General features: G+C 33.9%; 1 protein-coding gene across 1 annotated transcript; it reads left to right on the forward strand.

Annotated features, from left to right (window-relative positions):
- The first annotated feature begins 12,863 nt into the window (after positions 1 to 12,863).
- On the forward strand, positions 12,864 to 13,348 carry LOC114491310 (guanine nucleotide-binding protein G(I)/G(S)/G(O) subunit gamma-5-like). Its single transcript, XM_036025421.1, has one exon. It carries the CDS (start codon positions 12,904 to 12,906, stop codon positions 13,108 to 13,110), a length of 207 nt encoding a protein of 68 aa, XP_035881314.1. The 5' UTR covers positions 12,864 to 12,903; the 3' UTR covers positions 13,111 to 13,348.
- The last annotated feature ends 6,309 nt before the right edge of the window (positions 13,349 to 19,657 follow it).

The raw sequence follows: 19,657 nt of genomic DNA on the forward strand, positions 1-19,657 counted from the left end.
AATGCAGGCTGGAGTGAATGGACTTTGCTTTATTTCATTCACGAGACTCTGCTCTCCAAATTTGGTGAATGAGATTATCAAGCAAGAACCCTCTCTTAAAAATTGCAGCCAACATCTTCAGCATCTAACTTTTACAACAACCCTAGACCTCACAGGCTGCACAGTCACCTTCAACAACAACTTCAGAACCAGGACCAAGACCTACTAAGCCTCGTGTCGTCATGATGGGCTCTAAACTGAAAGACATCCTGATGGATGATAGTGTTTCTGCTGTTGGTGTAACTGATCTACTTCTTTCATCAATGTCCCCTAGAGCTTCAAAAACAAGCAGCCAAAGGAGCAGCATGGGAGAAGCTGATCATGCTTGTTAGCAAAGCTTCCCTGATCTGCTTTCCCACAACTGCTTCTTTCTTGATTTGTAGATTTAATAATTGCCCTGAAGGGGTTTACTGGATAATATTTCTTTAATATAAACATTTTTCATGCTTTATCAATAACCCATATTTTATTTTTAGAATTTTGTGAAAAAGACTTGTATTTTACAACTACAAATGCCTCCAAAGCATTATACAAGAAATGTACAGTATCTGTTAACTCAGTTCACTCAGATGTTGGCTTTCTGAGCAAGAGGATTTTGCATCACAGAAATTTCTGTCTATTCTTATTCAGGGGGAATATGGTTTGAGATTTTTATGCTGTGTCTCTCTTGGAAATTATTGTAAAGTTTAATTGGGAGAATGTAAAGCAATAAAAAATTGTATAAAAACAAAGAGAGACAGAGAGAGAAAAAAGAAATCCATACTAACCATTTTCCATTTTATAAATATGTTCATTGGCACTGCCTTAAAGATAATACTCTTCTAGCATCACTTAGTCTTTATACTGCAAGCTACTTAAAGAAATACTATATTCCATAAAAGAACAATTCAACCATTTTCATGGGGATTGTCTGGTTAGAAATCATATTTAATATCTTACTCAGGTTCAACAGAATTGGAGGGAGACAGTTCAAGGCTCCAAAACCTGAGGTCTTAGCTGCTCACATGGCTATATAATTTTCATTATCAATGAGTGTGATTCCATTTTCATAAAATATACTTCATTTTCAAGTGAAAATTAATGTCCTCACAAAGTAAAATATCAAGAAGTACTGAAAGTTTTACTTCTTTTTCCCTTCAATTTTGTTTTTAATAAGAAACTGAAACTGGGCAATTTCTAACTGACTTTACTATTTTTATTTTTTAGTTACTCTTTACTGTTCACTTGATTTATACAGATTCTTTATTATCATTATTATTTTCAATATGTTTATATTAAAATGTGGAGTACACATCTTAAATGGCAAGTTTTCAATATTTTTACAAATCTAAAAAAGAAATTCCTAGCCAACCTGCATTGCTAAAATACCTACATGAATTATGAGATAGTTTTTACCTCAGACATATAGTTTTTAAAACTTTATTCTTCACTTAAATATTTGAGAAAACAGTGTTATTTAGAAAAGAAATTTAACCTACAATAGAAAGGATGCGGTATTACACATTTGTAAATACAAAGTAATTTCCTGGATTTATGGGACAAGGTCAGATTGACTACTTATGTCTATAGAGAGGTCTATTTTGTACATTTACTTTCTTGTAACTGTTTATTTGGTTTCAGTGTTAGACTAAAATGGCACTACAACTTATGAAAAACTCATTACCTAAAACAGTAGACTTCACAAATCAAATAAATTTGACTACCTACTTCAGCTTTTCTGTATTTTATTGTCCAAAGTCATAGATTATACGATCTGATGAGAAATAGGCATTAAAATATTCCATAAAATGAAAGGTCAGCAATGCCATCAGTCAAGGAAATATATGATAATGGCAATTTTTATTTCTTATCACATTAAAGCCTTTTTTATCTTCTATACCAACATCCAACGTCCCATATTGACCTTGTGAGTACAGTAAATAGCATTACGTAGTGACTGGTGAACACTGCTACACACAGTATATGTGCTTTCCTCGAAGAACACTTCACATTCCTTATATTGGGCCATATGTTTTTCATTTACTGCACTAATAGAAAACAAGCAAAGTATGATTATCTGAAATTACCCACCTACTTTTAAGTCATTATTTGAAAATATAGGCAAAATTTAAAAGACACACAAAAATTTCTGAAAAGCCAAACACATTTTTCTGTGTGTCACAGAATGTTTTAATTATTAATATTGTTTTTCTATACTCAGAAACAATTTCTGGGAATTTAGTTATCTTCATAGGCACATTACTTTCTCTATGTATTTCATTTGACAAGCATCTATACAACATTAACTCTATGTCAGCTGCTATTCTGTTTCTTAAATATGAGGTAAATAGTCATATATCTTTCAATTGGTAAGGAAACTACTGACGAGCTATATTCCACCAAATACAAATTGATATATTATGGTAATACTAAAACACTACAAAATTTTGATTACAAAAATGTTTATTATAACAAGATATTGATTAATTTTTTAGCTAATAAATATAGTTTTTCTACTTTGACTAATAGAAGAAAATACTGCTGTAAACACATGTAATTGAAAAATGTTACATATGGTATGTATAAGTCTCACTGACCTCAAGTCCACTGTTCCTTTCCTTTGCTTATGGATTTTTAGTAGATAGCTACATGACCAGATATACTTTTGCTCTTTTCTTTTTTTTTCTAAAAGAGCTCAACAATATTTATTTTCAAATCCATTTTTGTTTAAGTACAAAGAAATGCAATGCATTTAAAATGTCTTATACTCAGTTGTATTACTACAAAACTGACTTTACATTTCTCAAGAACACTGCAAACATTCTGAATTAACATTTTCCAGTTTATTCTGTCCATTGTCTGATGAAAATATGAATGTGCCTTTAGTATCCAAAATCTTTGCACTATTACTTCAACTTAACAAGTTCTTTTATTTTATTTAAAAAAATTATTATAGTTGACACTCACTATTGTATTGGTTTCAGGTGTGCAGCCTAATGTTAGACATTTATATAATTTACAAAGTGATCACCCCAATAAGTCTAGCATCTACCTGGCACTAATTATAGTTATCACAGTTTTTTTACTATATTCCTTAGGTTGTACTTTACATCTATGTTGTATTTTACATACAGTGACTATTTTGTAATTGACAACTCTTACTTCTTAACCCCTTCACCTTTTTAATTTAGGCCCCCAAGCCTACTCCTATCTAAACAAGTTTTTTTAAGCAAAATAAAATAAATCTTTGGTGATCTTTTGTGATAGATAAGGGTAATATATTATATAAGACCAGCAAATTTCTGTGTGCTACAGTTAGAATGATATACTCTTAGAACTTCTAATGTTTTCTTTAACTAAACATTATCTTATGAATCTGCTTTTCTCCTCTTCTGATCACTAGAATTTGATATCCTTTATAAGAAAAAGAATTCCATTCCAGCCCTGCAATTAATAACATTAGAGCAAAGCTCAATAGATGTCAGCCTCAAAAAAAAAGCACTTTCAAATCTCTAATTAAATAAAGCTAGCATAATTTACCAACCAGAAATACTGAATTTTAACTTTGCCAAGGGGTAGCTTTAGGGCATCATTTAATGCAATAGCTTCCCATCCAAACAACTATCAAATCAAAGCTATTAGCTAATACTCAGTAGGAAACTGAAGGTTTGAAAAGTGTGCTAAAAAGCCCCTGAGGTGAAGACTGATGATTATTTTATCTAAACAAATATAAGTGAGATTTAGTTTCTTTCAATGTCTTTGTGACCAGGACATCAAGGACTATAGACTCACTGCTCTGCAGTTTGTTGTTGTTGTTTCAGTACAAGAAAGCCATAGTGAGAGAACTTCTAGAGAGAGAATTTAACTGCACTGGAGATTCTACTACATTTCCAGATATAGAAATTCTACCCAGGACTCAGTATATAAATGCACTCATTATGTAAACCCTGAATTAAGGTATAGTTATAGCCTTATTTACAAAAAAGGGAAAAAACTCTTCCCATTCAATAAGCAATCTGGAGAGAACACAATGAAAAATCAACAGTTATTTATTGACAAAATGTTATTATACATTAAAATGCACTTTAATGAATCACAAAATTATGATTTGTTACTGCCATGGAACAGCTTTCCTGATGACTTGCAGGGTAAGACAGAAGTGGTTACCTGAGCATACTTTGAGAGTAAATTCTCTAATAACTACTTAGACTTTTAAAAATGGTTTACTACTTTTAAAGCTCTGACTAGTGCTCCATAAAGTGACATTTCTAGGAAGATTCTGTTGGTGCCCCACTCATACTCTCTTGGCCCTTATGATTTCTAGCCATTTTTGGTGAACTTCTAACTGGTAACACATGTGAAGCTTTGCCTTTGGGTTTTTACTGGCTGAAAGAGACTGCTCTGTCCTCAGACAAGGCATGTAGGGTGTGCCAGAAGTACCCACCTCCCCTCAGAAGCATTCTACAAATTACTGACAGGCCCAAATCAGGAAAGCATGCTGTCAAAGGCAGTTGTTAAAAAATGAATTAAAGTCCTGACCAAGAAAGATGGCTTTAAAGATCCCCTCTGTTTAACTAAACTTCACACAGACTTCTTGCTTATTTGGGCCCTTGTTACCTCTTTGTTCTTACTGTGCTCCTGTAGAAAAAAATTAATGGTAAACCCTTTTCTGCTTCTTTGAGTTCTAAATCTTTTAAAAATCCCTTTTCACAATTTTATAACCCCTTACTGTATTTCTCAAGGACCTAGGAATCATCGCTTTGAAATGTAATCATAACAAAGATAGAGCCCATATCTTCTAGTTTCCGTAGAAAGATAGAAGTTTTTTTAAAACTTTAAAAAAATTTTGTTTAAATGCAGTTGTCTCAATTTTTCCCCTACCACACCCCTCCACCCCAGCCATCTCCACTTCTCACTCTAGATCCTGCCCTCTGTTGGTTTTGTCCATGTGTCCTATAGGCATGTTCCTGAAAACCTTTCCCATTTTCCCCCCGCTATCCCCTCTTACCTTTCTTCTAGTTACTGTCAGTTTGTTCTTAATTTCAATGTCTCTGGTTATCTTTTGCTTGCTTGTTTGTTTTGTTGATTAGGTTCCACTTATAGGTGGGATCATATGGTATTTGTCTCTCATGGTCTACCTTATTTCACTTAGCATAATGCTCTCCAGTTCCCCATCAGTAAATGAATGGATCAAAAAACTATGATACATTTACATGATGGAATACTACGCAGCAGAAAGAAGGAAGGAGCTCCTATCCTTTGTGACAGCATGGAAGGAACTAGATAGTTTTTTAGAAACATAAATTGTTTACAAGCTTTTCCTGAAGCAAAAAGTAAAGTTATTATTAGTCTTCAGACATCCTAATCAAGAATTTCCTGGAACAAACAGTTATGATGATGCAGGTAATCACGATGGATACCACATGTTGTGCATTGATGGCTGTGGAAGTTTCAAAAGATGTACATAAATGATTTGAAATCCCTTCAATTTAAAGATGGAGTCTCACTCTTCTCTCCTCACATGTGCTGCATTTAGTGACTTGGTTCTCATGAAGAGAATGAGGCCAAAGCAACTGATTTATAAGGCAAGAGTATGGCCCAAGGCATTTCCATCAGGCTTTCTCTAAAAGCCCATTCTAGGTCTCAAGTCAACATCCTTAACCAGTTTAGCAATGGTCAGTCTTTTGAGTTTTTTACTTGAGGTGCTAGACATTGAGTAACAAGGACATACAATCACTGGTATGCAAAAAAAGAAGAAAATAAATAATATAAATATTTTAGAATTAGAGATATTTTTATGATTGGCAAACTAATTTTCACTATTCAATAGCTTATTTACATTTTAAATATCAATATTTTAAATTATTAAAATATGCTTTTGATTAAGCATGCAATTATTTCTCAATAATTTCTGAAATAATGAGTCAGGGCCTTACCATAGCAGAAAGTCAAACAAATATCACCTCCCGCATAAATTTGTTTCAAATGATACTTTTAAAGTTAGAAAGTATTTTCTAACTTTATTGAAATTTTTTAAAATCATAAACAAGAAAATTAAGGCTAAAAACAATGCCTATGCTGTGCTTTGTTTGCATATTTTAATGTGGTTGGAATAAAAACTACTTCTGTTTAGTTGTTCAAAGCTGTTTTATGTTCTTATTAAGGTGACAGAGCTTTACCTCTGGAAGTTTGGGGAAACAGCAGGATCTAACTTTTTGTTGTGGGTCAAAAACATTTTCCCTTCTAGTGAAAGTTTGCTTTTTATTTGGCAGAAGTAATCCCCTGGTGGGGTGAGTTTTAGCAGAAAAAAATACAATAAAACATACATCTTGAGAATGGAAAGCATCAAAATGAGGAATGCACAATTGAAGATTTATTTATTATCTATATTATCAAAAATAATACTCTCTTTTTGAAGTAGATGATGAGTTTTGCAGAAATTTATTTAAATATTAAGCATTTAACTTTGTCTTCACATTATAGTAGTATTTATAGCTCTCATATTATGTTAACTTTAAACCTCCTAATTGTGTTCTACCTTTATAGTATTATTTTTTGCTTTTCTCATTTTTGCATAATAATATATTTTTTACTTTTTTTTCCTTTTTAAAATTTTATATTCAGTTACAGTTTATGTTCAATATTATTTTGTAGTAGTTTCAGTTGTAAGTTATGGTGGTTAGAAAAATCACATACTTTATGATGTGTACCCCTGATATTTCCAGTACTCATCTGGCACCATACATAGTATTACAATATTATTGACTATATTTCCTATGCTGTAATTTACATCCCCATAATTATTCTGTAACTCCCAAACTATACTTCTCTATCCCTTTACCTTTTTCACCCAGTTCCTCAACCACCCACTCATCTGGCAACTATTAGTCTGTTCTCTGTATCTGTGAGTCTGTTTCTATTGTATTTGTTTGTTTATATTTTTTCTTTAGATTCCACATATATGTGAAATCATATTGTACGTGCCTTTCTCTGATTGACTTATTCCACTTTGGGTACCCTCTAGGTCTATCTATATTGTAACAAATGGTAAGATGTCATCCTTTTTTGTGGCTCCCTTTTAAGCTATTTAATTCATAATTATAGTTTTCCTTATAAATAATCTTTCCTTCTATATTACTTTATATCACAAAGATAATAATAATAATTACAGAATGAGCAGTTTAATTTTGTTTTCTGGCCTTCTGCTTTCAACATTCTTTTGAAGGAATTCTGCTACTGCAACTTCTCATTTTCTGATAGAGATTTCTTGTTAGTTGCAAATATGTGCAAAAATATTTTTATTCTATGATGTACTTACTGAAAGTTATTCAAAATTCTTTTATAACTAAAAACTTACAGCACTTTGGCCATTGTCTCAAATAATCATACCTACAGAGAAAAAGTACTTAATTCTTTTCCTCTTGTAAGTTCCATCCACATGATTCCACCTAAACCTAATTACCATATTTTGCTGTGTATAATGCATACCTATGTTTTCAGCCCAAACTGTCAGAAAAAAAATCTTTCATTTTAACTTTTAAATTAATTAATTAATTTATTTATATTTAGAAACAAAATTAATCATCATATTCCAGGGGTATTATTTTGCATATGGATATCTTTTTTGCTTTCTAGAGTTAAACTTTAATTAATGCATAAGCATAAATAAAATAATTAAAAACATTTATAGAGATAGAGAATTAGTACTGCCCATGTATAAAGTGCACCCTTATTTTTCCATCAAAAATTTGAACCAAAAAATGCACATTATACACAGCAAAATATGATCCCTCCTAGAGAACCCACCTTCAAATACCATCACATTGAGGATTTGGTCTTCAATCTATGAATTTTGGGGAACATAAACTTTCTACAATTTTCCATGCTACATAGAAAACTTTCCTGCAGAAACATCTACAAACTATAAAGATACTCTTCCATTCTTCTCATGAGGATTATCTAAATTAAAAAAAGATAGTTGTTTCTTAATTTTTCCTTTTTATGCAAATTCATAGAGACACACTAATACTAGAAAAAGATTTTAAATATTTATATAAAGATGTGTAATTAAAAACATAATTTGATGCCATTAAATTGTCTTAGGGATTGGTGGACAGCCACAGAAAGGTATGAAAGAACAAACTACAGATTCAAATATACTAGTTAGAATTCTACCTTCTTCACTTAGAGTCTATGTGGCCTTAAAATATTCTGCAACACATACTTTGGCTTCATCATCTGCACCATGGGGATAATAATAATGATTATGTGGTAGATTTGTTAGAGGGATAAAATAAGTCACCACTGATGGTAAATTTTCTGTCTACCTGACTGGGCTAAAGGGTACCCAGATAGCCAGTAAAATCCTTATTGCTGGTTGTGTCTCTGAGTGTGTTTCCAGAAGAGAGTAACTTTTGAATTGGTAGATTCAGTGAAGAAGATTGTCTCCACCACTGCATATGGACATCGTCCAATCTGTGAGAGACAATACCATAAAAAGTCAGAAAGAGGGTGAATTTGCTTCTTTTGCTTGAGCTGAGACATACATTTCCTCTTGACCTCAAACATCAGAGTTCCTGGTCCTCAGGCCTTTGAACTCAAATTGGTGGTACCTGCACTATGGAAAACCCAATTTCGCTTTTGGACTCAGAATGACATCATTTATTCCCCTGATTCTCATGCCTTTTTGAACTCAGAGTGAATTACACAATGCTTTATCTTGTTCTTCAGCTTACAGATGACAGATCATGGGACTTTTCTGCCTCCAATACCAGGTGAGCCAATTTCCTATAATAAATCTGCCTATTTATCTAGCTAGCTATTGATTTTGTTTCTCTGGAGAATCTTGACTAATATGACAATCATATAAAAGTGCTAATAGAAAAACTCTAGTGAAGAATTAGTTCTCATTAAATATTTATAAGAATAAAATATAAATTATTTAAAGTTTAATTTCAATTTTTTGTATTTAGATTATTCAAGAGGCTTGGGGATAGAAGAATAACACAATCAATATACTTTTTCATAAAACAATTCAATATACTCAATGCAAAATTATTATTCAATAGGATGATTTTTAAATGAACTGAAATAAAAGAAATATATCTAATAAACCTCCACATTTGGAGTGTATACTATATTATATGTAATAAAAATTCAAAAGAATTGCTTTGTGGTTTTAAACATATATCTAAGATTATGTTGTTACAGATTCTTAATCATAAATGGATTCTTTAGCTTGGAGAAAACATATTAAGAATGACTAAAGTAATATGTAAAATGAAAAAAATACATTCAATAGGATGGCTGAGTTTATGTTGTGCCAGTCAATTTAAATTCAAATAATTTAATTTCCAAACCATAAAGGCTTAGATAAAAAATTCATTAAACATTTTCTGTAGTAGTTTGATGTGCTTTGTATTAGGCAGTAAAGAAAAAAAGACCTCACAAATTTGTTGTTGCATATTTTATTTGTTTTTATTGTCTTTCATTTATTTTTCTACCTCAGGTAGGTAGGAAAATTATTTTTCATTAGTGAATAAAATGCATTTGCCCCAAAAGTTGGATAAAAGTTGAGCAAATCCTTTAGTCACTGGTTTACAAAAGGAGAAATAACTGAAGGTTTGCTCTCTGAGGGGCAAGTTAGCTCAATAAAGTATTTTATTGCATTGAGTTTTCCCTAACAATTTGCTAGCAATAACTGAAACCCACAGTCAGGTCTCAGTCCATGCAATCTCCTCAGACATAACTCAAAATTCCTCAGTAAATGAGAGAACTTTACTCTTTCTAGATTTAGAAAGATGTGCTATATGAAACTTTTAATTAAAAGGAATCAAACTCAACAGAATAATCAATTACTAAATCATATTGATAGTAATATAACTGAATAGTAAACATCTTCTATTACTATTCAAAAAGTAGTTATTGGCTTAATAAACCTATATTATTTTCCCAGTTTTATAAAATATGCCTAATTTTGGCTTTGTATAATGATCATTAACTTTTTCAATAATATTGCTTTAATCTGATTTTTGAAAAACAACTCCTGTACTTTATATACTTAAAGCCACATTTCTGCTTCAATTAATAGAATAACTTATATGAATTAACTGAGTTTATGAAATCTAATTTGACTGGACTTTTCATCTGGGCCTTACTATGAAACAAATACTATTAACTAGTGCTGGCATTTTGCTATTCTCAGACCTTCTTTTTCTATGTTCAAACTACTCTTTATTTGGTAGTCCCAAGAGGAATAAAAGAACATGAGTTGAATATTTCAAGCTGTGCTGGTATGCATAATTCATGATCGAGTTTTTCAAAAAGAAATAGATAAGAAGTACTGAAAGCTATAAATTAAATGTTTTTATACTTAACAGAGGAACTGTATGAAGATCTTTTGAGTCTTTTCTCCAGTGATACAATACAAAATTATGAAAAATAACAAGCTGCTAAAAAAGAATCAAGAGAGACAGAAAGGGAAACACACACACACACACACACACACAAAGAGAGGGCCAAAGAGGTAAACAGAAAAACAGAAACAAATAACTGTCTATATAAATTGAAGAAATAGTTTTCTCACAAGTAATATATAAAAATGTTATCAAGTTTTGGCACAAGATATTTTAATGTTACTCATTGCTTCCATTTCTGTTGTGGATGCCAAGTGATTAATTAAGTTTTTAGAAGAGAACATTCCAACATAGCTTTTAAAACTACAGAATGAAGATAACTGGAGTCAGTCATTCATTGATTTAATTGTTTATTCATTTTTAATTCCATAAATCTTTATTGAATGACTACCATTTACCTAGCTTTCTGGTAGGCACTGGTGGTATAAGGTTTACAAGTGGAGTGACTATATAATTTATCATTCAAACTAGTTCACTTTGAATATGAAAGATAATATTGGAAAATACTGATACACAAGACATTGAAAAATAAGTTAAAAAGTGAGCCTGGATATATGGGGCCAAGATGGTGGCACAGCTAAATGTGGTTCTCAGAATCTCCCACAACCACATCATTCCAGCCAGGGTGTAGCCACACCTGTAGCTCCAGTGGGGGCTGATTCAACAAAGTCACACTTCCTTCTCCTCTGCCTGCCATAGCTGTGGGGCTTGTGGTGTTCCTGCCCTGCACCCCAGAGCCTGCCAGGTGGAGGGGCAAACTGTTCTCCACCTGGTACACAAGTACCATGAACTTGAGACTGCCTTTTTGTTGGACAATTAGTGGAGGTGGGGTGCAGAGGTGAGGTACCCCATGCACGTGCTTCTCCATGAAGATTCTTGAGCTTTCTTTGAAAAAAAGAGTGCAGATGATGTAGTGTTTCTGTGGAAGGAGCCTGAGGATAAGCAACAACCTAAGTGATGGATACAAGATGGCAGCAGGGTAGGAAGATCTTTCTGGCACTTTCTCCCAGAAGAACCAAACTGGAAATAAAACTAAAGAGGTGAATATCCACCTGAAATTAAAAAAAAGACTACCTGAAAAAGAGACTTTTAAGCAAGGATAGCCAGAAATCAACTAGAGACTAGTAGGAAGGGTGGGGGCACTACCGGACAGTCCTGTTTCCATGGGTGGCAGGCAGAGGTTATAGCATCACTGTGGGAGCTTCCTCCTGAGAGGAGAGAAGCTACATCCCCACAGTAGGCTCCCAAACACAAAGCACCACAAAGTTTGGGGATCAGCCTCCCATCTATCATCCAGTAGTGAAAAGCTGGGATTTTTGTCTGCTGAGAGAGAGACAGAACCCATCAAAGAAAAAGCCACTTTTTTTTAATTAAAGGGGCCAAAACAAAGGTTTTATGTTCAAGGCCACTCATTTTGGGGTTGGGCCAAGGGAGGGTGGTACAGGCTGTAGTTGTTGTGTGAGGAGAGTGTGGAGTGGGAGGCACAGGGAAGACACATGTAGCAGCAGCTGGTGGGATTTCTATGCTGGAATATACTCTGAGAGCACAGCAGTCATCTTTCTTGAGAAGGGAAAGCACCTCCCAGGGGAAAAGCAATTACCTTACCTTGTGCAAAACTGCTTGCCCTACCTTCTGGAATACTGCTCCTCCCACCCTGCGTGTCCTTTTACTTTATTTTGTTCTTTATTGTCCCCCATCCTGCATCTTAACCACTACTGAGGAGACAGCAACATAGGCAGACTCAGGGCATGTCAGAGTCTGGCTTTAGCATGCAGTCATCCATACTCTTTTCCAGGATCCACACTGGTGCTTTCCCCTCATTGGAGAGCCATAGAAACACCCTCCTGATTTCCAGAAGGCCCAAAATATGGGCTCTGGAGGCCTTAACCACAGGTCTGTTAGGGGCTCCATCCCACAAAGTTCAGAAAAAAAAACTCAGAACAGACTCAGATGAGTGTCTGGGGGGTGGGGAAACACACCCACCATCTTTCCTGAAACCTGAAAGGCATCTCCCATGCCATTGAGAGGTTGCATTCCCCTAATTCCTCGAGAAACACTCTCAGAAACAATTGGATCAGTGACTAGTCTAAGATTGACGGAAGGCCACAGGCAGAGACAGGCAGAGTGAATCATGTGGTGCCTTGGGACATTTACAAAAGTCCCCTGGCCCCAGTGCCAATAAAACCCAGCTTTGCAGCACAGCTTGTCCCATATGTAATGCAGCCAAACCTGTAGAAAATAGCCACAAACTGCACTGCTTGTGTCTTTGAAGAGGCTGACAAGAGCTAGTAGTGGACAGCACCTGACATTGGCTTCCACCAGCCTCAGAGCCATTCAAAGGGAAAACCCAGCATGCAAGCATTACTATTCAAAGCAATTTATAGATTCAATGCAATTCCTATTAAAATACCAATGGCAATTCCACCCCATGGACCCACTACCAACAAATCAGCCTAGCTTCTAGTATACCATGTCTGGTTCCTTCAGTGTCAGCGCTATGAAGATGGTGATTCAACAGCTCTGGCTAGGGGCCAGGCTCAACCAGGTGAAGGTTTCCCATGCAGCTACAGATTTTAAACAATTCTGTCTGCAGAATGCTCAACATGACCCCCTGCTGACTGGAGTATCTTCAAATATCAATCTTTTCAGACTTCAGAATGTCTGTTCCTTTTTGTAGTGAAATGAATATTTGAAGGTGTTCTGAACCACTTTTCATGAACCAGTGAATATTCAAAGAGCTAAATTTGAAACCTATACAAAAAGTTTATCCCTGTAACACCTGCCACACTATACAAACTTCTGCTTTTGTCTGTCCTTAACATCTACCTCTCTGGATTTTCATGAGTTTTTATTTCACAAGGATGGTTATTTTATATACATTGGCAGCAGCATACAAATAAATACTTAGTGTAAAAAATACCAGCAGCATATTTTATAGATCTAGAACTAATATTCAATAAAAGCATATGGTAAAATCAACAAAATGTACAAGCAAGCAAAATATAGCCAAAGACATTGAAATTGAGAATAGGCTGACAGTGATCAGAAGGAAGAGGGGAGCAGATAATGGGAAAAAAGGTGAAGTAAAGGACATATGGACAACAACATGGTGGGGGGGAAATGGGGGAGGGAGGCGAGGAGGGTTGGAGTGGTGGGGAGAGGTGGGGGAAAAGGCAGAAAACTGTACTTGAAAAACAATAAAAAACTTTTAAAAAATTGCATATGGAACAAGACCCCAAATAGCTTCAGCAGTCTTGGAAAAGGAAAACAAAGTTGGTGGGATCCAACTATACTATAAGGTCACTGTAATCAAAACAACCTGGTATTGGAATAAGAACTGACCATTAGATTAATGGTACTAAATGAAAAGCACAGAAATAAACCCGTGTATTTATGGTCAATTGATATTTGACAACGAACATACAATAGGCTAAAGACAGTTTCTTTAATAAATGGTACACACAATGGAGCGGTCCATATAAAAAATAAAATTAAATTAATCTACAACTTATATAATACACCAACATAAAATCAAAATGAATAAAAGATTTAAATACAAGTTGCAATACCATAAAAGTCCTAGCAGAAAACATAGGCTGTGAAATTTCAGAAATATCACAGCAATATTTTTGAAGATATATCTCCTAGGGCAAGAAAAATAAAGGAAAAAATAAACAAATGGGATCACATCAAATTAAAAAGTTTCCACACAGCTAAAGAAACCATCTTCAAAATGAAAAGGTAACTGACCATATGGGAAAATGTATTTGCCAATGATACATCAGACAAGAGTTTTACCTCCAAAATATATAAAGAACTCATACAACTCAACACCAAGAAGGTAAACAATCCAATTAAAAGTAGATGAAGGGCCTGAATAGAAACTTCTCCAAGAAGGATATATAGACATCCCATAGGCATATGAAAGAATCCTCAACATCACTAGCCATCAGAGAGATCCAAATTCAAACCACAACTAGATACCTCAAACTGGTCAGAATGACCATTATTAATAAATCAACAAACAACAAGTACTGGTGAGGATGTGGAGAAAAGGGAATCCTAGTGCACTGTTGGTAGGAATGCAGACCGGTGCAGCCACTGTGGAAAACAGTACGGAATTTTATCAGAAAACTAAAAATGGAACTTCCTTTTGACCTGGCAACTCCACTGCTGGGATTAAATCCTAAGAATCCTGAAACACCAATTCAAAAGAACCTATGCACTCCAATGTTCATAGCAGCACAATTTATAATAGCCAAAATTTGAAAATAGCCTAAAGGCCTATCAGTAGATGAATGGATTAAAAAGTAGTGTGGCACATTTACAGTGGGAATACTATACAAAAGTAAAAAAGAAGGAATTCTTACTTTTTACAACAGCATGGATGGACCTGGAGAAAGAAACTAGTCAGTAAAAGACAATTATCATAGATCTCACTTATAAGTGGAATCTGATGAACAAATAAACCAATGAACAAAATAGACCAGAGGCAAAAACTTGGAACCAACAGCTGTCAAAGAGGAGAGGGGTATTTGGAACTGATCAAAAGAAGGTGAAGGGATTAATCAAAAACATAAATGAATGGCCTGTAGATGTGGACAATAGTGTGGGGATCGACTGTGGGAGAGGAGGAGGGGTTGGGGATACATGGAGGGGAAAGAGAGGGGAAAATTGAAGCAATTGTAATAGCATAAACCAAAAACAATATTTAAGTTAGAAAAAAGACTGGTATGAGGGACAGAGACACAGAACAGGCTGAGCCCACCCCTCAGGTGTTGAGAAGAGGAGTCCTCATAAATTCTGGTTGTGAAAAACCAACAAGGATTGAGACAGAGGGTTGCTAAGGGTAAAACAAATACTGGGAAGAAGCTAAAATGAAGGGACAAAGAAACAGGTCCCAGCTGAAAGTACAGGAAAAATCTCCAGAATAAGGTCTAAATGAAATAGAAGCAAGTGAACTGCCAAATACAAAATTTAACACAGTAGTTTAAGGATGCTCTTGGAACTTAGTGGGAACTTCAGCAGCATTAAAAAAGGACATAAGAACCATAAAGAAGAACCAGTAAAAGATGAAGTATATACAAGCTTAAATAAAGAATAAATTATAGGCAATCAACAGTAGAGTAAATGAAGCCAAGAATCAAGTCAGATTTGAAATATAACAAAACAGAAACATCCAATCAGAACAACACAAAGGGAAAAAAAATCCAAAAAATGAGGAAAGGGTAAGGGGCCTTCGGGATAACATCAAATGTACAAATATTTACATCATGGTGGTGCTAGAATGAGAAAAGAAAGAGCAAGTAATTGAAAACTTATTTGAAAAAAATAATGGTGGAATATTTTCCTAACCTGGAGAAGGAAATAGACACACAAATCCAGGAACTGAAGAAAGGTCCAAGCAAGATGAATCCAAAGAGGCCGCCTACACAAAGACACATCATAGTTAAAATGCCAAAGTTTGAAGAGAAAGAAAGATTCTTAAAAGCAGCAAGAAAAAAGCAGTTACTTACTTTCAAGTGTGCTGCCTGCAGACTGTCAACTGATTTCTCAACAGAAACTTTACAAGCTAGAAGTGACTTCAAATAAATATTCAAAATGATGAAAGGCAAGGACCTACAACAAAGATTACTTTACCTAGTGAAGCTATCATTTAGAATCAAAAAACAGATAAAGAGCTTCCAGCGTTCATCACCAAACTACACAAATTACATTATTATAGAACACATAAAGTCCTTCTTTAAAATGAAGAAAAAAGATAAAATTATGAAAAATAAAATAGTAATAAGTCTATATCTATTAACAATTACTTTAAATGTGAATTGATTAAATACTCCAATCAAAAGATATATGGTTACTGAGTGGATAACAAAATAAGACCCTTATATATGCTGCCTACAAGAGACTCAATTCAGATAAAAAAAAAACACACACAGAATGAAAGTAAAGGAATTAAAAAAGATATTTAATGAAAATGGAAACAAACAAACAAAATCTGGCACAGTGATACTTAAACCAAACAAAAGAGACTTTGAAACAAAGACCTAGTAGTTACACTTTGTGGTATTTATCCTAAGAAACACAAAATACTAAATTGAAGGATATATGCTTCCTTATGCTTATTGTACCATTATTTACAATAGCCAAGATATGTGAGCAGCCCTAGTGTCCATCAACAGATGAATGGATAAAGAAACAATGGTTCATATATACAATGGAATATAATTCAGCCATAAAAAAAGAATGAAACCTTACCATCTGTAATAACATGGATGAGCCTAGGGGATATTATGCAAAGTGAAATAAATCAGACAAAGACAAATGCTAGATGATTTCACTTGTGCATGGAATCTAAAAGAACAAAATAAACAATTAAGCAGAACAGAAACAGACTCATAGATACAGAAAACATTTTAATGGTTGCCAGATGGGAGAAGGTTTGTAAGGGATGGGTATAAAAGTTGAAGGGATTAAGAAGTACAAATTGGTAACTACAGAATAGTCATGGGGGTGTAAATTACAACAGAGGAAATATAGTTGATAATATTGTAATAACTATAAATTTATTGGTGTGATCGCGTCATAAGTTATAGAAATGTCTAATCATGGGTTGTATACCTGAAACTAATATACTGCACATCAACTGTAATTTAAAAAATAATAAAGAACAATAATAAAAATTATAGTAAGCATGCGATTTAAGTTATGTGTAATTATGTAAATAGTATGACATTATCAAAAATGTTTAATGAACATTAACTGCACATTTCATCTCTCTTTTCTTCTTAAACTCTTCTATTCACTCAAATAAGAATGTTGCTTAATTTTAAAAAAAATTCTACTCTCTCTGGCAAAGCAAGGTATATAAACACCCTATATATAAGACTTGTTCTTTAACTTTAAAAACTTCAAGGTATATTATTGTACAGTGCAAAATAAGCATAAGACTGCAATGTACTGTAGTGTCATAGCAATGTGAATAGGCTGAAACTAACAAAGTTGTAGGAGGACATGAATAATTTTGGAAGAAAATAACTTTAAGCTTAATAAATGGTAATATTGATTCAATTACAACTGTGTAATATTGATTAAATGTCACACTTAGAAAAACATCAGAACTAAATCTAAGCCCCAAACTAAATGAATCAGCCAGAATAAAAAAGATTTTGCAATATCTTCATAAGAAAAATAAAAGTGTACATACCTGCATCCCCAAAGTCATAGAGTAGTTACAAAGATATATCTAGTCTGAATCCTAGGTTCGAAGTGTTATGAAAAACTGCTAAAGGACATTAAAAAAATTCTGTTAACCTGATAAGATAATGTGACTTTTATTAATACAAGAGGCCAGATGATAGTTTTTTATTATAAATATAACAGACAGTGGTTCTGCACCATGTTTTCTGAAGAAGAAACTCAGGTATCTGAAAACAAGTTGAAGGTATTTGGCATTTGTCATGGATTATCTCTTATTTTCAGGTTCAGTCAGATCATTAAACTAGGATGCAGAATTTCGCTCTCTTGTAAAATACATAAAAGGATGTTTAGAAACTTGAGAGAAGGAAATCCACATAATATGGGAATAGTGCCTTGTCCTGTTTGTATTAAAAACATTAATTAGGTTATTTTGAAGAATTGCAAGAAAACATTTTAATATCCATTACCATGTAAGATAAAAAATTATGTATGTGTGTGTATGAGGGGATACCCCCAAAATCCCAAAATTATCTTCTGAAGGGCAGGCCCCTTGTGGTATAAGCTTCCTTCACTAGCTGAGTGTCCTAGGAAACCATCTGTATCAGTGTACCAGCTGGCACTGTTGTGAGAGGCTACATTGGGTGTCAGTGAATTTTTTTTAAAGATTCTTACAATGGGTTTGCTCATTTCATGATGGGTGATTTATGAGTGCCCCTGCCCACACCACACTGAACATTCAGCATTTTTGACTAAAAACAGCATGAAGCCCATGCCCCACCCTCCCTATTCACCTGATCTTACCCAAACCGACTCTTTTGTTTGTTTGTTTCTCTGGCTGAAAAAGTCCTTAAAGGGAAATGTTTTGCAATGTGGAAGAAGTGAAACAAAAACAAAACAAAAGACAGAAGCACTAAAATGCATCAAAATCAAGCTAAAAAACTATTTAGAGCAGTGGATAAAACGTCTTGATAGGTATATTGGTTGCATGAAATGCAGAGTACTTTGAAGGTGACTGAAGTTAAGCACATATAAGAATAAATACAATTTTTTACAAATAAATTCTAAATATATGTTTAGTATACATAACTATTCTCTTAAAATTTTTATATGATAGCTAGCATTTTTACATCTTAATGGGTGGTTATATGTAAATTTAACATTGAGGTAGGCCTCCATATTTCCTGAGAAATGTATTTTTACCATATAGAAGAAAAGTTTAAGATGCTTTGTACAAAGTAAAACAAAAACTAGATTTTATCCAAGAAACAGTGATTCCACATCTATTTCATGCTGTAGAGACATATTTCTAATGTTTCTTAATATGCTCATTCAATGACTGTTTTACAAATTCAGTAAGAAAATAAATGTCAAGTTTAACTAAAGACCAGTTAAACAGCCACAGCCATCTGTTTATATCATCACACTGTCCTTAATCTAAATGGCTTCTGTCCTCAATAAAGTTCAGCCATCCCTCTACATAATACAATTTAAACTTGACCATTATAGGAAGCTTCCACTTCCAAGCTGATACAGAGTTCTCTGTTCTTCACATCCCTTTATTTTCACAGTTCCTAATTCTACATGATTCATCAAAACCACCTATTTCACTCAGCGCAGCAATTCCCTTCTATTTTTCCAGTCATCTTTGATTATTTGTCACTAATCAACACCCCCTGTACCTTCCCCTGAAATTCCTTCATTTCACTTTCATTGCAATATTTATCAGGCAACTACAGAGAATCTGCTTCACCTACCACTCTACTTGCGATTGGTTACTGCTATGGAGTTGATATTCTATGAAACTGTACTCAAATCACACATAATAATCCATAAAATGTGTGTTAGTTAATTTTTATATTTGTTTAGTCTCATTTGTGGTCTCGTCTTCCCCGAGTTCCTCACACTTTTATACTTAAAGAAAGATGATCTCAGTTTATGATGTACTTAATAGAATATGGTAATACAAATATGAGCAAGCTACTGAGAGAAAACGATTTTGAAAACAATATTCTTTACCAGTTGAT

Source organism: Phyllostomus discolor, chromosome 1, assembly GCF_004126475.2.
Source record: "Phyllostomus discolor isolate MPI-MPIP mPhyDis1 chromosome 1, mPhyDis1.pri.v3, whole genome shotgun sequence".
Lineage (NCBI taxonomy): Eukaryota > Metazoa > Chordata > Mammalia > Chiroptera > Phyllostomidae > Phyllostomus > Phyllostomus discolor.

Bases quoted from the DNA above. Each gene is read 5' to 3' on its own strand.
- LOC114491310 (XM_036025421.1), top strand. From the start codon at position 12,904: ATGTCTGGTTCCTTCAGTGTCAGCGCTATGAAGATGGTGATTCAACAG.